At 39.1% G+C, this 25,441-nt stretch overlaps 1 protein-coding gene across 1 annotated transcript in view; it reads left to right on the top strand.

Annotated features, from left to right (window-relative positions):
- The window catches only part of MEI4 (meiotic double-stranded break formation protein 4), a 134,359-nt gene that overhangs the window by 31,899 nt on the left and 77,019 nt on the right, over positions 1–25,441 (top strand). Inside the window, exon 2 of the mRNA XM_059468746.1 lies at positions 11,342–11,391. Coding sequence (XP_059324729.1) covers positions 11,367–11,391 — 25 coding nt within the window. The 5' untranslated portion in view covers positions 11,342–11,366. The remainder of the gene's footprint in view (positions 1–11,341; positions 11,392–25,441) is intronic.

Here is a 25,441-nt window from a genome sequence, read left to right as displayed (position 1 = left end):
CGAACTTGGGGTCTAACAACTGGGGAATTGGGGGTAGGAACAGAGGGGTCGGGAAGAGGAGAAGCCTGGCCAGGGCTCCTCGAAAGGGAAGGCCGAGCAGGTCGAGGGGGAGCAGGGGCAGGTGGAACCCCCTGCTTCTTTTCGGCCTTTAAAATCCCCCTCGAGGGCTCCTGCCTAAGGGATGAGGGAGCGGAATGAGGGACAAGGGCAAGCGAACGAGGGGAACGGGGGGACAAAACAGAACTTGTGGGCCCTTTCTTCGGCTCCCCTACTGGGCGGAGAGTGGCAAGCACAACTCCAGCCCAGTACGCCACGTTAACCAACTTTGCCTCCCCGGACTTCACTGCTTCGTTCAATTTTGCTACAACGGCTGTCCAAAAACGTGGCTGCTTAACAACTTCCGAGGAGGCATTGGGGAACTTCGAAAAGACCCATCTAACTAACAACTTTAATTCTGGTTTGGGCGCCTTGTGCCCACCAGTCAACAATAAACCCTTAACATAATAATAAACCTCTTTTTGTTCCTTTCCCAAGCCTGCACCCATGGCACCTTTCTAGCAGCAAAAAAAAATTTTACTACTAGAAAGGGGGAAAGGAAACCGATGGCACTCCCCTCTCGCCCGGGGAAAACGCAAACAAAAACAACAAACCGCCACCAACAAGCCTTCGCCCTCCCACCACCCCGAAGTCCGGGGGAAAGGTGTGAGGAACAGGGAATTAGGGTGGTGGGTCCGGCCCCCGCGTCCGGGGAGAGTCCGGCTCCCACGGGAAAGTTAAAATAACAAAATTTGGGTAATGGGGAAAAGGGTGGGAGGCAGGTCCCCAGAGCAGGGCCCGTACCCCTAGGGAAGTGTTTAAAAAGGCGAAAGGGGAAGCCCGGGAAGTCCCCAGGGAGAAGGGGCCCGGACTTACCAAACTCGTTGGGGCGGAAACACAAATCGAGGCGAGGGGGTCTTCGTTCCAGGAGTCGTCCCGAAGGGTGCCTGGGAGTCCCGACTCCAATCCCCAGGGAGCGCTGCCCTAAAACGGGCCTGCTACTACCTTGGGGTAGGCTGACGGCCAATAGGATTTGTAAGTCCCACTCCGAGGGGTCCGGTCCGTGGTCAGCTGTCCAGTTGTCCACTTCACAGGCCCCACGTTGGGCGCCAACCTGCGCGAGGGCGTATTTGGCCCGAGTGTCCGGCTAGCCGCTGTTACGAGGGAGGTGGCCGACACCCCCGGCGCATATACTTCCAGCCCCCCTTGGCGTCTTGGCCTCGGGCTGAGCTGGCTACGCGGAGCGGGCAGAAGCGCAACGGAACGAAGTCAGAGGTGACCACAAGCTGGGGGCTAACTCCGATTTATTGAAGGTTCGGTGACAGGAACAGGTAGGGAGGGTGCCAACCAGCAAGTGGCACCGAATGAGGGGGGAGGTACAGTTTTAAAAACAAGGGGTGGAGAGAGGAGGGGAGCCCAACTAGCCAATCGGGGAAGGGTACAAACATAATTGGCAAAGGAGACGAACCAATAAATACAACATAAAGGAGGGGCCCCGGGACCACAGCCAACCACAGCCCCCAGAGAGGAGAAGATTCTGGAAACCTGGGAGGAGTGGGGGGTGATTGACTGGGCCCAGGGAGGAGGAAAAACTTACTTATAAGGAGTGTAAGGGAGGGGTGATTACATAACAAGGGGAGACTGGCAGTTGAGGGGGAAGGGGGTAACCAAGGAGACCAACAGTCAGGGGAGGCAGTGGCGGGAAAATCAGGGGAGGGAGGAACCATTTTACAGAAAATTGGGGGGAGAATACATAAAATGGGGAAATAACTGAGGAAATTAAACAACACACAACAACAAAGAACATACAGGAAAGGTAAATGAGAACATCCTATTTCCTCATGCACACATAGAAAATCATAACTGTTATAACTTTGTGTGTGTACACAGACATATCTATATATATCCATCCTAAACCTATTATGAATTATTAGCAGAGGATTTAATAACTGTTCCATGAGTACCATTCTGAATATTCTGAAAACTATTAAATAATGCATTTTACACTGATATTATGTCAAGTAGTCATAGTATTTGTAGCATTTTCTGTTCAAAGTGTCTATAACCTATAACCACTATATAATGAGATTATTATTTGTGTATAAAGTTTTGTGCATACTATGTTGCCTGCAATAACTGTGCTTATTTCTGAGGAAAGGTAAGCAAATAATTTTAAAATATTTATCTATAATATTTTGTTTCAGTGCACTGACAATTTGAGTTTAGATTTTTGATGTTATCTTTTGCTTTCACAGTACCAAGTCATGAAAGACTCCAATTTATTGACTAAAAACTATTTTCTTGGAACCTCTGTTACCAAGGTCTCAGACTGAAAAAAATTTCAATATGTTTATGGAGAAGAAATAGTATTTTTCAGAATATGTTGGTCTAGAAACTATTCTAATGCATAAAGTGCCTTAAGTGGACGGGCACTTCAATTTAAATAATATCTATCTGTGTAATGTGACAGGCTTGAAGGAAGTTGATTACTTGTCTAGTAGTCTAATTTGAAACCCCAGAGGTAATCACTGAAATCCAAAGGAAACAAAGTTTAATTTGACTATGTAACCTCGTGTGTTGATCTAGATTAGTTGTTTGATGATCTCCAAAACCCTTATCAGTTTAACAGCCACCCTGTAATAAGCTCCCAGTAAACAAATCTTCCTCCTCCATCTACCTATTTTTTATTTTGAAGAAGGCAAAAATTGGTTACATACAGAATGAAAACTAAAAAACAGTGAAGCAAATACTCAACTAGATAGAAAATAGCAAACTGTCACAATACCCAGACCCCTTATTCTGTTTTGATTGCAAGTCCTAACTTCTGGATACATCTAATTTAAATGCAAAATAAAACTTCAGAGCTATACTATGTATTGCTAGTTTACAACTGTTTTCACAGTTTTACATTAGATTTTCTTCATATTTCTTATTTGAAAGAAATATATCTGTTCTCTTGCAAACAAGTTTGGTTTGGTTGTTTTTATGTTCTTTGCCTGATCTAATGGTAAGGATTTTAATGTACCTAATCTTCACTTGATTTATTCATCTGCTTGATTGGTTAAACAGTGATCACACATGCAGATCTTCCTAGGATGTACTTTCTCTTCTTTTTTTTATGAACTTGGAGTCCTGTGTGCTGAATACTTACCAGTTGTCATCTTGGCAAGGTCTGAATTCAATTACAGGACTTTGTGTTTCACTTCGCTGTTTGAGTTGGGTGATTCCATCCAGAAGGTTATTTAACCTGTCCATTATCTTGCAAAATAGTGTTTCCAAATAACTTTCTTCATTTCTTATCTATAATTTGCTTTCTCATGGCCTTTTCTGACTGCTTCAAAATTTTCTTATTCGAATTCCCATGGTCTGACTCTTCCTTCAGCATCAGAACAGGACAACCTGGACAATATAACTAAGTGTTTTGAAGTTCCTAGAATTGTAAATCCTGGTTTTCTTTCCCCCAAGCTTGACTTTCCTATACTTCCCCATGTCATTACTTCAGCAAACTTTTTTTTGGACATTTTTCAGAGCCAGCATCCTGTGGGTAATATGGGGTTTTGTGGTTCTTTAATGCCATTTCTCTTATCCTGTTTCTTATCCTATTTCTCCACCCTGGAAGACTTCCAGTACAGCTCTGCCTCTAGCAATGCAGTTGTCAAGATGTTTAAAGAGTAGAGAAGTTACTTTTTAGCTCTTTACACTTTTAAATGAGGATTTCTTGTACTTTTTTGTAGAATTTTTGAAATACAAGGAAGCTTTTCCAGCATCCAGGAAATCATTACGCAAAGGGGCAAATGCTACAGCAGCCTCTGCACCATGAGCAGGTTGTCTGTATGCCAGTAAAAGGTCTGGGGCCACAAAAATGCTAACTGCTGGACATAAATCTCTGTGCTTCAGGAGCTATAATATTAGAAGTTCTTGAACTCCCAGACCTTCTGATAGCAGCAAATAAAGACTTTGGCACTACTTCTAATATCCAACTGTGAGAAGGGGCAATTCTCAGGAGTTCAAAAGAAAATATATGCATATGGGTGGGATGGGTATGTTTCATGGTATGGAACCATCTTGTTACTGAGCACTTGGGAATGCCTTACAGAACTGCAGCTGGACAAAATCCCCAGGGAGGACAGGTCAGTGGGGTCTGACCATCCCATCTGACAACCTCAGCAACTGCAGCCTAACCTTTTCATAGTAGAAGTCACCCTGAAATGGGCATGAGAGGGGAGAGCATGAAATGCAGCCTTTTTTCAATATGCAGGTAGCAACTAGGATTTGCATGGAAGGGCAAGGAGGGGACTTTATAGAGGGACATTGTATTTGGGAAATGAGCTTTAGGAACCTCTGGAACAAACCACCACAGATGGTCCAGAGAACATCTGCTGTTCTACCCTGAGAGGGAGCTCTTGGGGTTACTGCTGGCTGGTAGTAGGCCTAGCACTGTTGCTCCATAAGATTTTTGCATACTTTCAGAGGAAAAAAAGCATCTTTATGGACCACTGTAAACATACATCTGATTCAACCAGATTTACCTGTGAACAGAGAAAAGGAGAGAGCAAAGACAGCTAATATAGGTGTGTCATACTGACTAACTATACAAACCAAAGGGGAAAGCAGTATCTTTTAGATGTTAGACCTCCTAATAGTTATTTCACATCTGCAACACCTGGGACCTGTGCAGAACAGGATTTGTTTTCAGACCTCATGGCCATGATTTCCTATGGTCATTCATTTCTTGTATACTCCTGCATTCTTAGAAATATGCATAAAATACTGCTGATCAGTCTGGATCTTTTTAAATCAACTGATTCTTTCCTGTAAAACAACCAGAAGCATAACAAAAAAGACAAGATTAAAGTGTGGGACTGTCAATCATTTTGGTAATAACAAAGAGTGAAATAAAGATTATATGGATGAAAACAGAAAGGATAAACTGATAAAGCTCAGTTATTACAACATAGCCACATGTACAGGAATAAAAGACAATGGAACCATAGATGGGACAGAGGTTTCTGCACCCTGATGAGTTGAGTTGATGATTGAGTTTATAGAAATGGGACAACATTCAGTGGCATTTGTGAACATTCTTCATAAGGCCGAGAATTAAGGAGTAGTATCTAGAGTTTCTGCATTAAATCAAGTCATATTTTGGAACAATGAAAAAAAAAAAAAAAGATATCTAGTAGAGATCCTGTGATAGCCTGCTGTGATGCAGCCATATGAAAACATCTTCTCATTAATAGAAATGTAATAAACAGTATTCTAGCAAGAGTTTACCTGGAATATAGTGTACAATTACAGCTGCTTACACAAGATAATTAAGCATGCTGAAAAGCAAAGAAAGGCATCTAAGATGCTTAGAGGGAAGAAAGTTTTCACATGATCAGAGGCTTAGAGTACCTCTCCTATGAAGACAGGCTGATAGAGCTGGGGTTGTTCAGCCTGGAAAAAAGAAAGCTCTAGGAAAAGCTTATTCCAGCCTTTCAATACTTAGAGGGGTGGCTCATAAGATAGAAGGGAGAGACTTTTAACCAGAGTCAGTAGCAATAGGACAAGAGGGAATGGGATTAAACTAGAAGAGGAGAGATTTAGGTTAGGTGTTAGGGAAGATGGTCTTTCCTGTGAGGGTGGGGAGGCACCAGCACAGGTTGCCCAGAAAAGTTGTGGACGTGTCATCCGTGGAAGTGTTCAAGGCCAAGTTGGATGCAGCTTAAAGCAACCTGATGTTGTGAAAGACATCCCTGCCCAAGGCAGAGGAGTTGGACTAGATGACCTTTAAAGCTCCTTTCCAACACAAACCATTTTGTGGTTCTGTCTTTCAAAAGGAACTTGGTTTTCATAGCCTAACAAAATGTTGCATGTCCATAATATTGCATGTTAATACACCAGAGAAAAGCCATTTGAACTAATAGCCACTGCTGGCACAAGAACAAATGGGTATGAACTGGCTATTTATAAATTTATCCTAAGGTTTCTAAGCATCAGAGCAACAATAATTTGGAACAATTTTTCTAGTTGCAGCACAAAATTTAATGTGGTTAAACAGAACAATAACAACCTGGATTAAATTGTATGATCAACCAACTAAGCAGAATTCCTGTGCTTTCCTATGGCCTATATTATTAGAAAGAAATGTAATACAAGGGTTTGGGCAATACAGATATAGCTCCTATATCTCTAGATAAGGTTCTGAGTTCAGCACACACCAAAAAATGCATTTGGTGCTGCTGATGTTTTGTGCTTCACCTAATACTTAGTTTCTGTGTCTGTTGTTCATTACAACACTTATGACCTCGATTATGCTTTGGTTTTATTACTGTTTAGGTACTTAATTGCATTTCCATCATTAAATATGTGCTAATTCTTTTAAATGAAACTTTTAAAAAATATTTTTTCATTAGATTATATCTTTCCAATATATTGTGAATCTTGCTGTTATAGTATTACATTTCAGCTTGGCATGCTGATGTGTAATGTCCATTCCCCTCTCCTGTTAGGGTTTTATTGGTTGCTATAGTTACCGACCATTGCTCCGTTCATGTCATTTATGTAGGCTAAATTCTTAGTGACCCTAAATCTGTTATCATGCACACCTTGTTGTTCCTATATTGTGAGATGTCAAGGCACCCAACATGTTATGAGGAAGACTTCAAAAAAAATTAGTAGAGCTTGTCTGCATGACAGTCTGGATTTGCAGGGCTGATCCCTCCATGCATTGCCATATTTTTACATCCACCTTAAGAGTAAATCAGCCAGGTCTTGTACATGCTGCAACACAGTCTATCTTGATATTTATTATTTAATCTATTAAAACATTTGGCTGTCTCCACACACAGTTGGGAGACCAATTAAAAGTCCAGAAAAACTATACAAAGTTTCTCATGTAATTAGACGTTTCAGGGCATGCTATTAAGGGCCATCTGTTCTCCTGGATGACTGAGTATGACTGAGAAATGAGATGTTTCCTTCTGTGCTTGAGGTTCCGTCTGTCTTGATTCTATATTTGATTAACTCTGTATGGGGGTGGGGACTGAATTTATTTATAATGGTCTTAATCTGTATAGCAGGTTAAGTATGATTAGGGTAGGATATTGAGCTGTTTAGCATTTGAGATACCCTTTATTGTTTCAGAGCAAATAACTGTCTTGAACGTTTTTCTAGGAGAATCCCCACTGCTTTTCTGTTGTTTACATTTCCCCACTGCCTGTTTTTTCCCTTTGTTATCAGTGATCCAATTTTCCCATAGAATAAATGGTTACAACTAGAGAAAAATCACTGCCATTTTATGCATTTTGAATTTGGCTAGTAAAGCCAAGCAGATCTGAGCAGTGCAGCAAAACATATGCTGTAAACTTAGGAGAACTGGCTTGCTTTCCCCATGGTAACATCTGTGCAGGCTCACCAAAGGTAACGTAGAACATGCCAGACTGCTGCAAAACGTGGAGATACCCAAATTAACTTTTAATTTAGGTATTTCTGCTGTTCTGCCAGCTGTGATGTGCCAATACCCTTAAGAGCAGATTTCAGTCACTTTTTATCAGGGCAGCTGGCTGCCTACACTTTTCCCTCTAAGTGCCTCTAAATCCTAACAGAGCAATGACATGCAGCAATACTTTTGTTTAACATTTCTAACATCAACTGGTGGCTTTAGCCAGAGTTTTGCATTATCACACACACATTTAAAACTTAAATCTGGCTATAAATAATACTTCAGCTTCTTTGTATAAATTTTTGCAAATAAGATCAAAGGTCTCCTATGCTCTGCATATAGCAAAGTATTTACAAATCTGTGCCAAGCCAAGACATCTGGTCATTGTGTTTTGGTTATAGTAATGTGGGTTTTTATATCTACCATGTTTTCTTTGACATTTCACTCACTTTACACACAGTAGCAAGTACAGTTATATCGATATTCAAAGAACACATTCACTTATTCATTTAAATGCAATATTGTTTGAAAAATTAAACAGGAAATAGTTTATGACACTCTGTTGCACACTTTGCACTGCTAATGCCACTGCCCTAGCATCACCCTTAGGCATGTAAACCTGGCACTTTCCCAGGCTTCCAGTTGATTTCAGGAATGGTTATCATACACAGTTTAAGAATAGTATTTGATGATAATTGTAGGCACTTAGAATAGAAACATATCAACAAAATTTAGATACAGTTAGCTATCAAGGAGTGAGTTAGTTACCTTTCACCTCCTTTATGTCAGCAAATAATACCAAGGAATTTCCAATTTGAAGTAACTTTTCCTGACTTAGAGAAGATGTGTAATTGGGTATCTCCCTTGGAGTGAGGTATATCACCTGGGAGCCCACATTCCTCATCCCTATGAAGAGGCCAGTCTTAACTTCTCTTTTAATTCCTTGAAGTTAACTTCACCGCTCCCCTAAGTTTCCTTGGCCTGCAATGTGATAAACTCAGTATTTTTTAGCAATTAGTATCTGACTCTAGAAACTACTTCATTTTCTCTCTCTTGAGGAGAAAGTGCGTGGATCTTTCTACAAAGAAAATATAAGTGCAGCTATCGTGACCATGCAGCTATAGCTGTTAATGATGCACATCACAGTGAACATGATTCATACAGTCATCTGGAATTTATTATCTACTGTGAAGGAGATGTGGACTTTTTTGTGTAATCAGAAAGAGAATATAAATTCTGTTTTAAAGAATTTTTCCTGAAATGAAAAGCCTAATTTCTCTTATTATTATTCAAAGTGAGTAAAGCTGTTTAAAGAACACCACAAAAGCTATTAAAACTTTGACAGATGTTCTGGTGAAATGTGAAACTGTTTTTTTTTACCTTCAGGAATGACATTATTTTACTATTGTGATAATTCTATGATCAGAAAACTGGAAAAATTAACTTTGATGGATTTTCTTTTTTCCTGGAATGTTTCTTTCATAAGAGAAGGGCACAAGAAATCTGGAAGCATCAAGATTTGGCAAGCAATTAAATCATTCAGAAAGTGGAATTTTAATCCTTATAGGAGCTCTACTTAAAGTGTCATCTCACAAATGTGTTTTCATCTTGGGAATGGTCATGTTGGCTGTCTGCTCCCTTGACAATAATAATGTACATCTGTTCTCACAGTTTCCATAAAATGGAGGATAGTATAAATCACTGCAGATTATATAATTACTGCATAGTAAAAACACTGAGTTTAGAGATGTTTTTACATCGTTTTCTATGTATTTTAATATGTATATTGCTCATATGCTACAGGAGTGGCTTTGCTTTCTGAAAATTCAATAATAATCAGAAATTCTTAACACACTCCTTATCCATTTTCATCATAAGAATACAAGTTATGTTACAGAGAACTAATAAAAGGTGTGCGCATGAAAATCAAGGTTTATATAATCTTCCTGCTACACTAGGAGCAGGATGGAAAAGGGTGAGTTTTCTGTCCCTCTTGGCTTTTCTGGGCCCTGTTAAAAGTATCTAGGTTTTTCAGGCTCCTCCCCTGTCTCAGCTAGAAACATGGGACATGTTTTCTTATAATTGAGACAGTAAAGCCTCTGCTATCCAGTGGCATCATTTTCCATTACAATACTTCACCTATAGACACAGCAGATCCTTTTTCTCTCAGGATCTAAATTAATTACAGGTTTTTATCCTATGTAGAAATTCCTTTGTGATAACGTGTTGTTTTGCATGCTAGAGAGGAGGTCACGGGAGATCACTACAGCCTGATCTGGCTGCAAGAACCTGTGAAAAGTTCAGAGCTGTTACCAGTGACAGTCCTGTTCATGGGGGAATTGCAGGTGAAGTCATTTGTCCCCCAATGACCCCTGAAGCTTGTGTCCCATCTGCCTCAGCCTGTTGAGCCCCAAGAGCCTGGGTCCCTTGTGCCTGGTGCATTTCTCCACGAGGATGAAGCCCCAGCAGCACAAAGGGGGTGCTCCTGCTTTGAGGAGCAGTTGTCCAAAAGATACTTGGGGAGCTTCTGCATCAGTGGGGTTAGTAGCTTTTTGGGGGCTTAAAGCTTGTTTTTGTTGAGGAACAAATGAGAATGGATATGTGAAAACTCTCCTGTCAGGCAGAATAATATAGACTGTGTTCAAGCTGTATTTTAATTAACGGTATCAAAAATAGAGTGTCATACAGACTGAATGCTAGGGATGATTTAACAGGCAGAAAGAACAATGAGTGAGAGCTTAGCAAACTAATATAAGGTTGGAAAACAAGATTTGATGACCTTTTAATCACCGAATTTCTCAGTATGTAGAGGAAGATAATTTATTTTCTCAATGCTTCAGTTTTTTTCTGTACAGTGGGGACAATAAAACTCCTTGAAATAAGCCTTTTAGGGAGAAATGTTAAATATTGGCAATTGCTTACAGCTTTGATCAAAGAATCACACTGGCTATTTACTTTGGGAAGTAAATGCTATGTGTAGATACAGAATTTCAAAGTATAATAGGTCATGAAACCATGATTTGAGAAGGCATTCCTCTCAGACTTGTGAAGTAAAAAAGCCAACTGGACATGAAAGGGCCTTTGACAGTCTTCAGAGGAAAGAACAAGTGAGCACCTTTAAATCTGAAATTAAAGATAAATACATTTTCCTTCCTTAAACCCACTGCAGTTCCAATTAGGGATTTTACTTCTCCCTTCCCTCCCAAAGTGTGGCACAATGCTGCTATGCATTATTGAACATGCTGCTGTGCCTTACTTGACCCCAGAGGTGACTGCTTCTGGCACCGGACAAAATGAGTCACACAGATTCCTTGAGTACCTCACTGAGAGATTGTGACTAGCTTAATTAGAGAATGCTCAAGAAGTGTTGTGAGATACTTGGATTACAGGCATTGTGTAAGGCCAAATTAGTTATGAGCATTAATACAATCTTGATCTAAAGAGTAATTTGAATAAGGGATGAAATAATAACAAGATCCCTTTGAGTCCCATACAGCACACTTTGTTTTCCCACATAAAATATCTCGCACAACATTTAAAATGCTTCTGTGGAGCAGAGCAAGGCAGTGCCACTCAGAAGTGCCAGGAAAATGCACTACCAGATGTGAGTCATTGCTGAACTTCAGCATTCGTTTTTTTGTTCACCTTTCAAGCACAAGACAACCTGTTCCCTACTGCAGAGTTGCCTGCAGGTGCCTTGATGGAACATGCAGTGAGGAGCCTGCCAGTCAAGGGGGGGTTGTTTGATTTTCTTCTGAAGTTTGAGGAATTATCTTCATTTCCTGAGAACACCTGGGGTGATGTTGCACAACCATCTTTGTCCTTGGGTGAAATCTTAGCATTTCTGAAGTCAAAGAAATCTTCCCTTTTATCTTTCAGTGGTACCAGGATTTCCACCATACACATGTTTCAGTGCCATGCTCTTTCAGGTAAGGAAACAGTGAAGTGCTGGAAATGACATGAATTTCTGTAGCCATGTGGTCAGTTTCCCTACCAAAGTGGAAGAATCAGACTGGATGTAAGTGACCAATCACCAAATCAGTCTTGGAAGTTGGATGGCCAGAATGGGCTTCCACTGCAGCTTTTTGCATGGTAAGCTTCATACATTTTGTGGATACCTAGAAAGTTTGGTAGCAGGTTTACTTTAATGAAATCTGAACACAAGGAGATCAGATTTCTAAGTCTAAACTTTGTATATTTCTAGGATAGATTCTTTTGATTAAATACACATATCCACAGTGTATTTAGGACATCCCAATTCTAAGATGAATTGAGTTACTCCCTAGATTTGCATTGACTCTTAAGAGTAACTGGCTACAATCAGTCACACAAATCTCATACTTTTATACTTATTCTTTGTAAGTACTCTAGGGTTTTAATGAAATGGGGCTGGAATACTAAATTATTTATTGTTACTAAGCTAGTTAGCACAGAAACATGAGCAGAGAATTGTATTTTAACTTTACAAGCAGGGTATCTCTGCAAAATTTTCCCTTTGATTACTACCAAATGAAATATCTCAGCTGAATAACCATTTTCTTTTCAGACATTGAACAAATATCCCTAACAAATGCTCTTCACACCAGCTCCACTTGTAGGACCAGAATTCCACATGCAAATTTCCTTTGAATGTAAAACCTAGGATGGCTGTCTAAAGCTAAGCATACAAATGGCATTCTGAACATTTAGTTCTATTCCATTTATTTTTGTTTAGTTCTGTGCTCCATTATAATGAGATACACGTTTTTGTGTATCGAGGACTATAATTACTCGTGTCCATAGAGCAGCTCAGCAGAGAGTATAATTATTGCTCACATTCAGCTCAAGGCAAGAATTAGACTCAAAAGTCTGACATGGTCATTACTCCTACATTTTAATTTGTTCACCTCCAGGTAGCACCTAACAGATCACCTATGCCTGTCCTAATTTTTCAATACAAAGAGATTAAACTCCTGCCTCTGTATCCTTTTTTGTGAGGGAGACAGTCATACCTGAGAATGAAGCTGGTTCTTCATTCATGTCAGAAGGACACAGAGCTGGTTCTGGGACAGGACCACAGGGCAGCACAGGGCCACGTGTGCAGCACTGCCAACATCACAGACACATCTGAGGCTGCAAAGATGTGACAGATGGGCCTGGGTGCACAGAGGTGGAGGGTGTTCTCTTTCTTTGGAAAAATCAAGCAAGGTCTTGGGGCAAGCTAGGCATTTGCCACAGCTGGAGAGATTTTTTTCAGTCTGGAAGTGACATAGCCATTGCTCATGAGCTATGTGTAGATCAAAAACTGGTTTGATGTGGCTGCCAAAGACCCCTTCAAGACAGGGGCTACAGCAGGGGTGACCAGAGAGCCTGCATTGTATGCTCTCTGTAGGTGCCCCTCATGCCCACCTACCTCCAAGTGCAACTTGCTCCAGAATTCGAAAGCACTTTTAGCACAGGAAGACACTGGACTGTCCCCTACTCAGCTGGAGAATGGGAGCAGACAAGGGCTGCTGTCCAGCACAGGTACCCACCCACTGCTGTTACACTGGCCTGTGCACTGCTGACACTTCTCTTTTCTTCTGTTTTTTTGTTTTCTGTCTGGGGCACCATTAAATTTCCTGAGAACTATCACAGTTCAGTACAACAAAAACCTTCAGGCTTTAACACAGTGTATTGGGTCTGTGGTTTGTGCTATTATGTTGAGCAAAACCAAACAAGTTATAAAGCCACAAAAAACCTTCAAACATCCCGCCTTTGCCTATTACCAGTGAATCCTGGCTCTCTAAATAATTAAAAAATATCTGGTACTTAGGCTTTTTTTGGCTGACTTTCTCTGAGTTTGTGTGAAGACTTTCCTCCACAACAGAAAGCCCTGACCATCTCAGTGCTATATATTCAGGGCATGTCTGCATACTTCCCATTATTTTGGGAACTACAGACAGAGATACAATGCTACAGTTGGCCAAGATTTCTCCATAAGGCCCTGGTAAGGTACAGGAGCCTACACAGAGATAATCATCTCATCACAGAGATGATTACCCTGCTCTCTACCCTATGACTGAGTGAATAAAGGAACAACTTTTTCCTCTATATTCATACAACTAATCACAAAACAATAATATTTTTTCAGAAAATTGTCTCCATTACAGCAATGTTGGAAGTAGTAGGGTGAGAGTGAGTCAGCTGCGAAAATTAAAAAATTCTGTTTTAATATATTTTAGTAATAAATGTTCACAAACAAGCACAAATTAAGTTTGTTCTCTATATTTTAAATTAATTTTTACTCTTCAGTTTGTAAGATTCATGTCTCACTATATGATTTTAAGTGGTTTCACAAAATTGCTTCAAAAGAAATGATTCTGTAGAGTTTGCATATACTTGATACATATCTTTGAAATTATTTGCTCTTGTGCATGTTTTTAGTTACAGAATAAAGACTGCTTAAAGTTTTATTGAGAAAATTCAAGTAATTCCCTTATAACTAAATGAAAAGCACATCATTAAAAGAAGATTTAAAGGCAAGAAAAAATCCTTTTATGAGAGCACAATTCTTGAATAATTACTTCAGCTCTGGCAGTGAATACTTTGTTATTTAATGAAATCATAGTATGCAGTACTTTATCCCAAATGTGTCACGAATTTTCAGTGAGAGAAAATGAACTTTGGTCCTAATGTGTACTCTGGGAGTGAGAGGCACATGGCAAATATTATAGCAGTTCACTTTGAATGTTATTTGCTCAGGTATCTTTGCTCAGGTAGTATCTGGGGTGTCAATAACAGCAATTTCATGTTCTCTGTCAGGCTCTACAGGAAAAAATGCATCAGAGTCCTTTGCCTCCTCACCCACTGGCTATGGATCTCTCATGCTGATGCACAGTCCGTGTCCCCAGGTGTCCCCCCAGCACCCTCACTGCGTCTCAGCTGCAGCTCTTCACCACCTGTGGTGTTCACTGATGCACAGTCCGTGTCCCCAGGTGCCCCCCAGCACCCTCACTGCGTCTCAGCTGCAGCTCCTGTGGTGCTCACCCGAGCCCCTCTGTGCCCGTTCCATGCGATGCTCGGGGGCACCCGCACACTGCTGGCCGTGCCTGAACCGCAGAGTGCAGCACAGTGTCTGCACTGGTGCTGCAATTCCTCTCACCTAACCTCAGCTTTCCAAAGGTTAGGAATATAGATATTACTCTAGTCCCTTTCCAGCTAATGGAAGGAGACAGGGACAGCTGGCCCAGATTTCTCTGGGGGGACCTCAGCGCTCTCCAAAGGTGTCAGTCCTGCACCTGCAGGGACATCAGCTGGGTAACGCTAACTGCATGTGGCAATGCCAGGTCTCAAGAGTTTGCAGAGACAGAGCTTGACCTTAATGTGCACCAAAATGATTTTAGCATTAACAGGACCATTTTTGGCAAGCACGTTGCTCTACATAAGGATCTGCTCATGGTCCTCCCAGTACTTGGGCCTGATATTTCAAATGCTGCAGATTATAAGATGCAAGAGCAATACAAACAAAAAGTTTTATCAGTGATAATGAAACAACATTAGAAGCTAGTGAAATACTTTTCTAAACGATTTAAAACCATTTTGCCAATAGGTCGGGTGCAAACTAAATTAACTCAAAAGGACTACAAATACTGATTTTTGAAAATAATTAAAATAAATAAAACAATACTAACATTACCTGAGCAAAATTAAAGTCGGAGCCAAGAAAAGTAGATGCAAATTATGTATATTTCTCAAAGATAATTGCTGGAAGTATATTTATGTCTCTAAGTACAAAGGGGAAATTGAAAATAACATTATTTAAATCTCACATTTTTAAAGTAATATTACATATGTAATTCCAATAAGGATAAGTTAAATTAAAAGCCATACAGTATAGAAGAACTGTGCTCTCATTATGTGAAGTGCTTCCTAATAAGTAAGTGAACCACTGAGCAAATTCTTTTTATTCATAACCTGCACAGAAGAAGACAGGGGTAATCAGTGAACAAAAAAATCTGTCAGTGTCCAATATGAAGTTCTTGTTTAGTGCCAGATTAAACTTCTCAGCTTTTGTCTGTCACTATTCTTTGTTTTTTTTATGTTAAAGATATATTTCAATAGAAAGCCATTTGTAAATATGAAATAATCTAAAATATTATTAAATACATTTATCAGTACATGATTTTAAAGACCTTGTGGTTTATTGAATAGATTTGAAGCTCTTTTTGGAGGAAAAAAAACCCAAATAACTTACTTGCTTTCTTTCTAAAAGCAAGCACTACCAGTTACTTTTTTACAAATACACTTTCTGTACTTTATTTTTTCATGATGGAGATGTTTTGACTGATGTCACAGTTTTAAAAGTCAGTGAAAAATCTATTTCACTGAAGTGGAAGCCCTGATCAGGCATTGCTTTTTCTTCTTAAACCTGAAGCAAGTATAAAAGCATGTCTCTTAGAACATTTAGATCAAGCTTTTTTTCCTGCTCATGAGCAAAGAATTCAGGAGTAAAAGAAAAAGACAAAGGATTTCTCTGTGACAGGAGAGAAAGGCAGGGGAAAAAAACCAAGACAAAACAATATAAAAGCCCCATCATTTCTCCTTAAAATCCTTAGGAGACCAACTCTCCTCCTCACTTTGTGTTTTGTGGATGGAGAGGTTTGAGCTGATTGATGACAGAGTTGGGTTAGCATAAGGACCATTTACTGAAGTGAGGAAAAGTAGCTCTTCAGTCAAATACTTCCATATCTTTTGCTTTTTCCAGTGGCTCCTTTGTACTGTTTTCTGAAACAACATTACTATGTTGATTACTGCTCCAAGAAGATTATTACTGTAAAAATGTTCAACTGACAAAGATTTAAGAGTGGGTATTATCAATTTGTGTGAGTCAGAGCTTTGTTGGCAAAATCTCAATGGAATTGCAAAATACAGGCAGACTTGTACCAGACACATACAATGCTACGCAGAATGTCAGTTCCATGCATCAGAGGAAAGGTTTTCATCATGTTGCAAAGCAAACAAACAAACAAACAAAACAAAAAATTGTATTCATCTCAGAAGATGAAAAACAACTGTCTGAGTGTGAATAAACACATATACACACACACACTTATCTACACACGTGCTCTAACACACATGAAACATCAGTCAGGCTTCTAATATCTGCACTCAAAATAGCAAAGAGGAACTGTTTGACACAAGACCATACTGACAAATGCCAATACTGAACTGAAAAGGTGAGGATATATTTTTTTAACTGTTCCTCTTACTGTCAGCACCAATATAACTGACAGAGCTATCCTATCTCTCATCAATTAATTTTTTAATTGCTGTAGGTGAAAGCTAGATTTAAACAAAAGCTTTAGAGGCATGAGTTTCATATAATATTTCAGTAAACAGCCAGTATTATCAGTTTAGATTTCATTCACTTGTGAGGAAAGTATAAAAGATTCTGGACATTTTATCTGAGCTGTTTACAAGAATTTACAGAACAATTGTAAAAATCAAGTTATAATAGTATTGCTGATACAAAAAAAAAATTGAATTAGTGAAGAAATTTACATTAAAATGTCCAAAACTTCCAAGAATTTTAGAAGACTGGATTTCTTCTAAAAGCCTTTTTTCTCAATTTAGCAGTGCTCAATAAAACTGAAAAGCTATTAAGCTAAGTGAATAAACTATCAGAAGCTATTCACTTTTTGATGAGTCAGCATATCCAGTTGTAACAACAGCTCTGGTGTCAGATTAGGAAAACTCATGGGTCTAGATAGGATCCTAGAGGACAAATTTCAATGTAAAAATAACAAATGGTTTCCATGTAGCTTTGAATTTTTATTTAGCTTCTTTAAACTATATAAGGAAATGAAATTTTATTCTCTCACATACCAAGGAGGAGCTAGGCAAGTTTAGCAACAATATTCTGGATAGATGGTTGCACAATACTGAGTATTGCAATAGGATGTGACATGCTGCACATTGCAAATGACATAAATCATTAAATGTTTTAATGCTGAAGGCTTTAAAGTAATTTATGCAATTTACTGTTTGGTCTACAAGTCAGTGTTTCAAGATTATTCTTATACTGCTATGAGTTGTTCAACAATGTCAGTGATCAGTTCTCTTCCCTCTGCCTTATTTTGTGGTTGTCATTAGCAATATTGCTTAATGCTTTATTGAACCTCCACTTGCCTGTTTTCTCACTATGTAGATATATTTCTGTTCCCTGTAGCCAAGTACCCACAGAATGATATGAATACTATTAACTTTAAAATGTAATGTCATTATGAATACTTGCTTAAATGAAGCACACAAAAATTGTTTGGGTTCAGAGGCCAGTGAATAAGGAGTCAAGCCAATCTCTGATGCTATTGTCAAAGTCTTCTTATTTTTCTTAGGTTTGTACAGAATCATATACAGAATCATATGATTGCTTTGTTAAAAAAAATACTGGGATCACATTCATAATTTCTGTTGGTTTTGTACTAGTATACACTCCACTTTATCATCTTAGACAATTAAGAAAAGAGAATTGTGGGTTTGGTTCATCACTGTTCAAAATACAAAGTGTTACTCCAATCTATTTGAAGTTTTATCTGAAAATTTTAGCACTGAGTGATTATTGAAATACAGAACAGAATGGAGAATCCTATAAACTCAGTTAAAATGGAAACACAAATATCAAGCACCAAAAATCTCACAAACTGTCAATTATTCCTTTACCATCATCCTGTTCAATTAGGCAACTGTGAAAGTAAATTCCTCCTTGTTGGAGGAAATACCAAGCCATATGCTATTACTGTACCCTGTGATTTTAAAGAAGATGCATAAAGTCAAAATGTTTTATTCCCAAAATGTACCTGACATTTTATTTTTCATTATGCCTGTTTGTATGTGTTACAAGATTTATTTTGATGAAATGAATGGAAAAAAATAGGACAGTAGAAATAAAAAGTGAAATCAAGGCAAAAATAAATTATCTATATTTTATTAGTTATTATAGTATATCAGCATCTCTCTGTAAAAATAGCAAATATTTCTGGCACTGCGATAATTAGGTGCTTTTTGTGACAAAGGATATATAGGAGGCACTACTTCACCACAAACTCTATGGGCTTTCATTGGTGGTATCCAGTCTTCTCAGGTCCATGCAGCCCAAAGTCCACCTGGAGAGAAGCTCCAGTTCCAGCTGCAGATCCACATCTCTGGGTGCCCTGACCTGGTCACTCTTATCACATGAAATCTTCAAGGTCAGCATGAAGAAACTTGTGCTTTTCTAGAGAGGTAGGACAGGAACAGTAAGTCCTGCCTTGGGCTGGTGCAAGCAGTGTTTGTCTCATTTTTATATCATGATTTCCTTTCGTCACCTGTTGATGCAAAGAATGTAATTAGACTAATACAAAATACAAAACCACCAGCCATGAGCAGTGTTATTGTAGTGTAAATTCATGCCAGTGAATGGAGGATGGATGAACAGAGATATTTTTCTCCTGTGCCTTTGTCTTATTAATAATATCAATGAACAACATCAGTTGTCTTCTTAGGCAGGTTGGGGAACACAAGCAACTGTGCCTGCTCATTATCTCATTTACCCAAGTAGTCTTTGCTAAACAGACACATATTCTTGTATCCTCACTGCACAGACAAGACAAGATTGATGGAGATAAAAAAACCCCCAAAAAACAAAAAAACAACAACAACAACAAAAAAAAAACAAAACCCACAAAAAACCCACAAAAAACGCCCCAAAGATAAACCCAGAGGGACCACAGGTATTTATTTAATGACAGGACCTGATTTTCATAAGGTATTTGCTTACTTGAATTGAAACCATTCATAATAAGGAATAAGCAATTCACTGAAATTTGAGCATTAGACATCAAATCAAGTCTGTTTTATCTGTTAAAGTAAACTGAAAAGAAAATTTCACAGTGTCTGGCACAGTCAAAGGTAGAAATCCTTCCTCTTCATTACCCTCCCCCAGATGCTTTGACCTTGTCTCCAGGAATACATCACGTGAGAAACTTGTCAATTATCAAAACTTTTAACTCTAAGACTGCGATTAGACAGAAAATAGAAATATGTTTCAAAATTAATGCAGCAAAGAACTATGGCAGTAATAAAAGAAGCCTTATGCTTCCTTTCAATATTTCCTCATTTTAGTTATTGGTTTGCAATATCAGCATCCCATTACAGTCTAAGTTACAAAGATTTCAGGATAATAGATCTTCCTTTAGGCATCAGTGTTTGAAGGGAGGACAATTTAATATTCTAAAATCAGTGGAACTGTGTGGGCAGTAAGGAAGAGGGGCTTATCTGTAGATTTACTGTGAAACAATTATGCTTCTGCAAGCTCTAAATCCCTCTCCTACTCACAATTAAAGGCATAGATAACTTCCTAATGTACAGCAGCTGACAGGTCAGATGATGGAAAGCCAATATCTATCACTCTCTGTTTACTTCTTACTTTGTATGGGAAAAATCAGCCATATGCAGAATTCATTTGGAATAAAAAGAGCTTGGGTAGCAGAGCATAGTAGGAAACTGTTTCATCCATCAGCTCTCCCCAGAAAGACAGGACTGGATGTTTCATATGCAGGGCAGAGGAGGAGATGCCAAAGGAGGAAGCAATCGGTTCAGTAACAAAGGGAAAACTCTCAAGCAGAATTTCAAGCTCTTAAATGACTTCCTGAAAGGCCCTTGCACAGCTCCTTATTGGTTCTTTTGTTTGTCCTCAGAAAGGCAATTGCCAGAAACTTGATTTCAATTTGAAATCTTTCATTTATAAAGAATGGTGCACCAAAGGAACCAACCAGTGTGGCATATTAACTGGTACAGTGAATCAAATCTTGAAGACTTTCTTCAGAGTTTGTGTTTTCCAACCTATAAAAACTCTAGAAATCAGACCCGGCAGAATCTTTAGCACTTCAGGAACCCCAGAATTTGGCCTGCTGGGTTTATCTGTGAAGCTCCTGCCTTTAATTTTTAAACAGTTTGTACATCCAAACTCAGTTTATGTCACTAGTAAAATTAATCCAATCCACCAACAAAGCTTACATTTAATGCACATTATTGTTCTCTTATGTCAGAGAAAGCTATGAAAGTGATCCTGCTGAATCCAAAGCATCCTATGACTCTCCTAAAGCTCTTTGGAGGCAGAGAGACTTGCCCACTGCAGGAGGAGGGATTTGCTGCCTGCGAACTCAACATCTGTGATACTTAGATTGTCAGCTTAAGTACTTTAAAACTTTCTTCTGTGTCCTTATTTTTCCCATTAATCTCTTATCTTATTCAATATAAAAAGAAGACTGACAAAATAAATTGTGCAAGTAGGAATCCAAATGAGTAGTTTTGCTTGTCTCCAAAATATCAGTAGAAACATCCCCATTTTCACATTACTTTTCAAATTTCTGTATTCTTCCTTCTCCCCTTCTCTTAAATTCACAGGAGATTCCTGGCTGATCCTTACTTGTCATAAAGATTTTGCAAGGAATTTTTGAAGGGAGATTTAATTAGGATGGCCAGTAATAGCTCACTTTTGTTAACTCAAGCACAGCATCACCAGCTGGGCAAGGGAGGGGATTGTCCTGCTCTGCTCTGCACTGGGGCAGCCTCACCTCCAGTGCTGGGGGCAGCTCTGGGCACCACAATGTAAGAAAGACATTAAACTATCAGAGAGTGTCCAAGGAGGGCAACAAAGATGGGGAAGGGCCTTGAGGGGAAGCTGTGTGAGGAGTGGCTGAGGGCACTGGGTCTGTTCAGCCTGCAGGAGACTGAGGGGAGACCTCACTGCTTCCTTGTGAGGGGACAAGAAAGGGCAGGCACTGATCTCTGCTCTGTGGGGACAGTAACAGGACCCAAGCGAAATGGCCAGAAGTTGTGTCAGGGGAGGTTTAGGCTGGATATCAGGAAAAGTTTTTTAACCCAGAGGGTGGCTGGGCACTGGAACAGGCTCCCCAGGGGAAGTGATCACAGCACCAGCCTGACAGAGTTCAAGAGGTGTTTGGACAATGCTCTCACACACAGGGTGTGATTCTTGGGAATGGTGCTGTGCAGAACATTGATGGACTCAGTGATCCTTGTGGGTCCCTTCCAACTGTGCATATTCTGTGATTCTATGACTGAGGAGACCTACACCTTCCTCCATCTGCCAACATTTCTGGGTCCAAGCCCTGATGCCTGATATATATGTGCAAATCTGCATGAAACAACTTGCACACAGAGTCTGCTTGCCTGGCCCAGCAACTACACAGAAGCCTGATAGATTCCAGCTAAGAGCTGGAAAGCAGCAGGTCCTCTGAAGGAAACATACCAGTTTCCTGGGTGCTACCCCAAAGGCCCACTGCTCTAAGGGATATGTAAAAGGAGCTGAATCAAACCAATGAGAAATCTTTCTTGAAAAAAAGAGTATTCTTCACATCTCCTGATAACATAAGCAACACCTTAACCTCCAAAACATTTACCTAAGGGGAAACGTTATCTCTGTCTTCAGAAAATCTGGATACTTTTCACAGTGTTATATGTCAATGACTGAAATGAAGTCAAAACCACTGTGTCAATTGTGCTTCTTCAGGATTACATTTCAGTTGCAGTGAGACTGATGCAAATAAGTAATGACCATAGCAGATACTGGTCAACAAGTAAATTACTTCCTTTTTATTCACTGACTCATAGCTGAAGTGACTGGAAATCACCCTCCCAGAAAATGGTATGAAAAAAGCAGGTTCAGCTGTTTTTCATCCAACTGGCTGTTTATGTTTAAATCTTTGCAGCAGAGTTTTGGGGTTTTTTGAAAGAAAGGATGCTTGCTTTGATCTTACAAATGTGTATCATTATTTTTTAATCAGTTCAATTGTGAACGTGAGAAGCATGTTTTTGTGCTTAAACATATTGTGCAGAGACTTGCACAAAGGAAAACAATAAAAGGAATTGTAACAATTCTTGTTTCCAGTTTCTGTAGAAGTTTCTACAGTTACTTCCATCCAGTTTCAAAGTCTTGGTGTTAATTTCAGTTGTTATTATTAGTGGCTATTTAAACAAGAAAACACTTTTTTATGAGGCTTTGGGGGGCTTATTTTAATGTTAGACATCAGAAGACAATGACCTGTTTCGACAGATTAAAAAACATAATTTAAAATGAGATGCTACTGTATTGGATGTGTCTGAGACAGGGCTAGTTTCCCCATTGCAGCCCTCATAGTGCTGTGCAGTGTAGGAGATCTAGAAAGGTGTTGATAATGCAGCATCAGTGCTGTCCCTCCAAGACTCCCCTACTGAACCCAGTAGACTGGGGGACAAGGTCTTGGGAGGGGACAGCTGACCCAAAGTAACCAAAGGGATATCCATACCATAGGGCATCAGTTCAGCAGATGTTCTCAGCAGAGCAGTGCAGCATTTGTCTTCCAAAGCAACTGCTATTCATACTAATACCCTACATGTGAAGTGACTGGACATTACCTGCTGATGGGAAGTACAGAAGAAATCTTTTGGTCTTCCTTTGCTTCCATGCACAACATTTGCTTTTGCTTTATTAAAGTGCCTTTACCTTGAATCATGAGTTTTCCTGCTTCTTATTTGCTCCACCTGTATCCTGCTAAGGAGGGTAGAAAATAGGGTGTCTTGGAAGGCACCTGGCACCCAGCCCAGTTTAACCATCACAGCTATCAAGTATTTTTAGCATCTTTTAGAATCAAAAGTGCATTTACCCTTATAATTTTTGCCACATGTTTTTTGGCTATTATTTATAACTAGGGCATCAAAGAACTCACTACCAAGCATGACTGCTTACTTTTTTCTCTCTCTTTGAAATAATCAGCTTGTTCTATGTGCTAATCATCATGCAAGAAACTTTAGCTTCTAGGTAATCCCAGAAATCACGACTCAATCTAGGGGAAAATAATGAACACCATGTGAAACTTTCCAACGCACAGATTTACCCTGTAGGTTTTGTGGAGGCTTAAAATTATTTTATAGTCTTATTGTTTCTTTGTTTTAAATTGAAAAACACAAATCCATGCTTTATCATTTTTTCATTTCAGTTTGAACTGTTTTAATCACCTAGCAATCAATCCAATGTTCATGATTTTCTGATATTTATAACTCAGTATTTCCTTTAAATTATTTCCTTTGAAATCTCACTGTCTAAGCCCTTATAAAAGTCCAATTTGAGTGGCATTTATGATTTTATAATTTTTTTTAGATTTTCCCATATTTGACAGGATTTTGCAAGGTTTCTGTGAGCTACTTAGATATTTCACAGGGGCTTTCTTAGCCTTGTGGTGCAAACTAACTGCATCACAGTCATTCAAACTGTTATTTAAGCATAGAAAATCTGTATGGGATGACATTTGACGCAGTACTCAATAGCAACTCTTTCAGTTACAAATGCTATAGTATCTTCTGAGTTCTGTTAGAAAAATATAAATCTCCTGAAAACGTGCAAAAATTTAGGTTGGAGGAATAATGGTTTGGACACATGTAAAAACCTACTCTATTTAATTTAAAACAAATTTAGCACTCAGTTTTTCAAAACTGAATTAACATCTCTGATGCATAAATATACATGTATTTGGAAAATATAAATAGTGATATTTTATATGGCTACAGCCTGACTTACAGCTGTCATTTCACCAAAGAAGGAGAAAAAAAACATTGCATAATTTCAACCCATCAAAATAAGTCCTCTAGCAAAAAAAAATGAAGTAAGGCTCTGTAAAATTTAGTTGATGAGCTTTGATGGTAATATAAATGGAAAGCAGCCACTTTTGAGAAAGGCAAATTAACAGAAACCAACTGCTCTCTGATGTCTCCAAATTCTTTGTTGCTTTAAGTTCTCTGTCAACCTTATTGAACTCCTCCCTTTTGCTTTACTGAAGACAGTTTCATCTTACAATCTAAATTTAAAAGAGTTTGGTATTTTCTGCTAATGGAGTGTCCAATGTCTATCAGGTGACTTATCTCCTGTGGATAATTAGCTGAAATCATCTAACTATGATCAATAACACTTGGAAGGAGATATGGTTAAAAAGCATTACTTATATTAGTAAAGACTATGTGTATAAAGTGCATTTTTCCTTTGAACATAACAGACAAGAAAACTTAGTGGACGATATTGGAAACAAATATTACCACACTGAAGAAGGCTAAATAAATGAACATTGAAGAAAGCAACTAGGTTAAAAAAAGTTGGCAAAACTTAAGTCCAACTTAGTTGCTAATCAGTATTTCTCTTAATCACATGGGTCAAATAGGGTAACTGACCTTATTAGATAGGGTGCTAGTAGAGAAGCTGGAGACAAAAGTTTAGTTCCCTCACTCTGTGGCTGATCTCCTGTCTCACTCTGTTCAATAAAATTGAAGCAATGGCACATTCTTACCAAAAAGATACAAGCAAAACAGAAGGATCATAGAATCATAAGATTATAGAATAGTTAGGGTTGGAAGGAACCTTAAAGATCATCTAGTACCAAGCCCCCCACCATGTGCCAGGACACACCTCACTAGACCAGGTTGCTCAGAGCCCCATCCAACTTGATTTTGATAGGGCATCTTCAACTTCCCTGGGCAACCTGTACCAGTGTCTCACCACCCTCACACAGTAAAGAAGTTCCTCCTGATATCTAATCTAAACCTACTCTCTTTTAAGTTGAATCCATTCCCCCTTGTCCAATTAACAAAAGCCCTTATAAAAAGTTCCTCTCTGTCTTTCTTGTAGGCTCCCTTCGGGTACTGGAAGGCTGCAAATACGTCACCTCAATATGTTCTCTTTTCCAGGCTGAATAAACCAAATTCTTTCAGCCTTTCCTCATTGGAGAGGTGCTACATCCCTGTAATCATCTTTAGAGGTGGCCTCCTCTGGGCTTGTTTCAATAGGTCCATGTATTTCTTATGCTGAGGACCCCAGAGCTGGACACAGTACAGGAAAAATATACTGACCAGGACTGAAGGATGATCATTTACAGCAGTAATGAAGAGCTCAACAGTGTCTACAAGCTGAAACAGCACACAGTGAAGAAAATACAT

The sequence above is a fragment of the Ammospiza nelsoni genome, chromosome 3 (assembly GCF_027579445.1).
Source record: "Ammospiza nelsoni isolate bAmmNel1 chromosome 3, bAmmNel1.pri, whole genome shotgun sequence".
Lineage (NCBI taxonomy): Eukaryota > Metazoa > Chordata > Aves > Passeriformes > Passerellidae > Ammospiza > Ammospiza nelsoni.
Note: the sequence above shows the minus strand (reverse complement) of the source record. Positions and strands in the feature narration are given on the sequence as shown.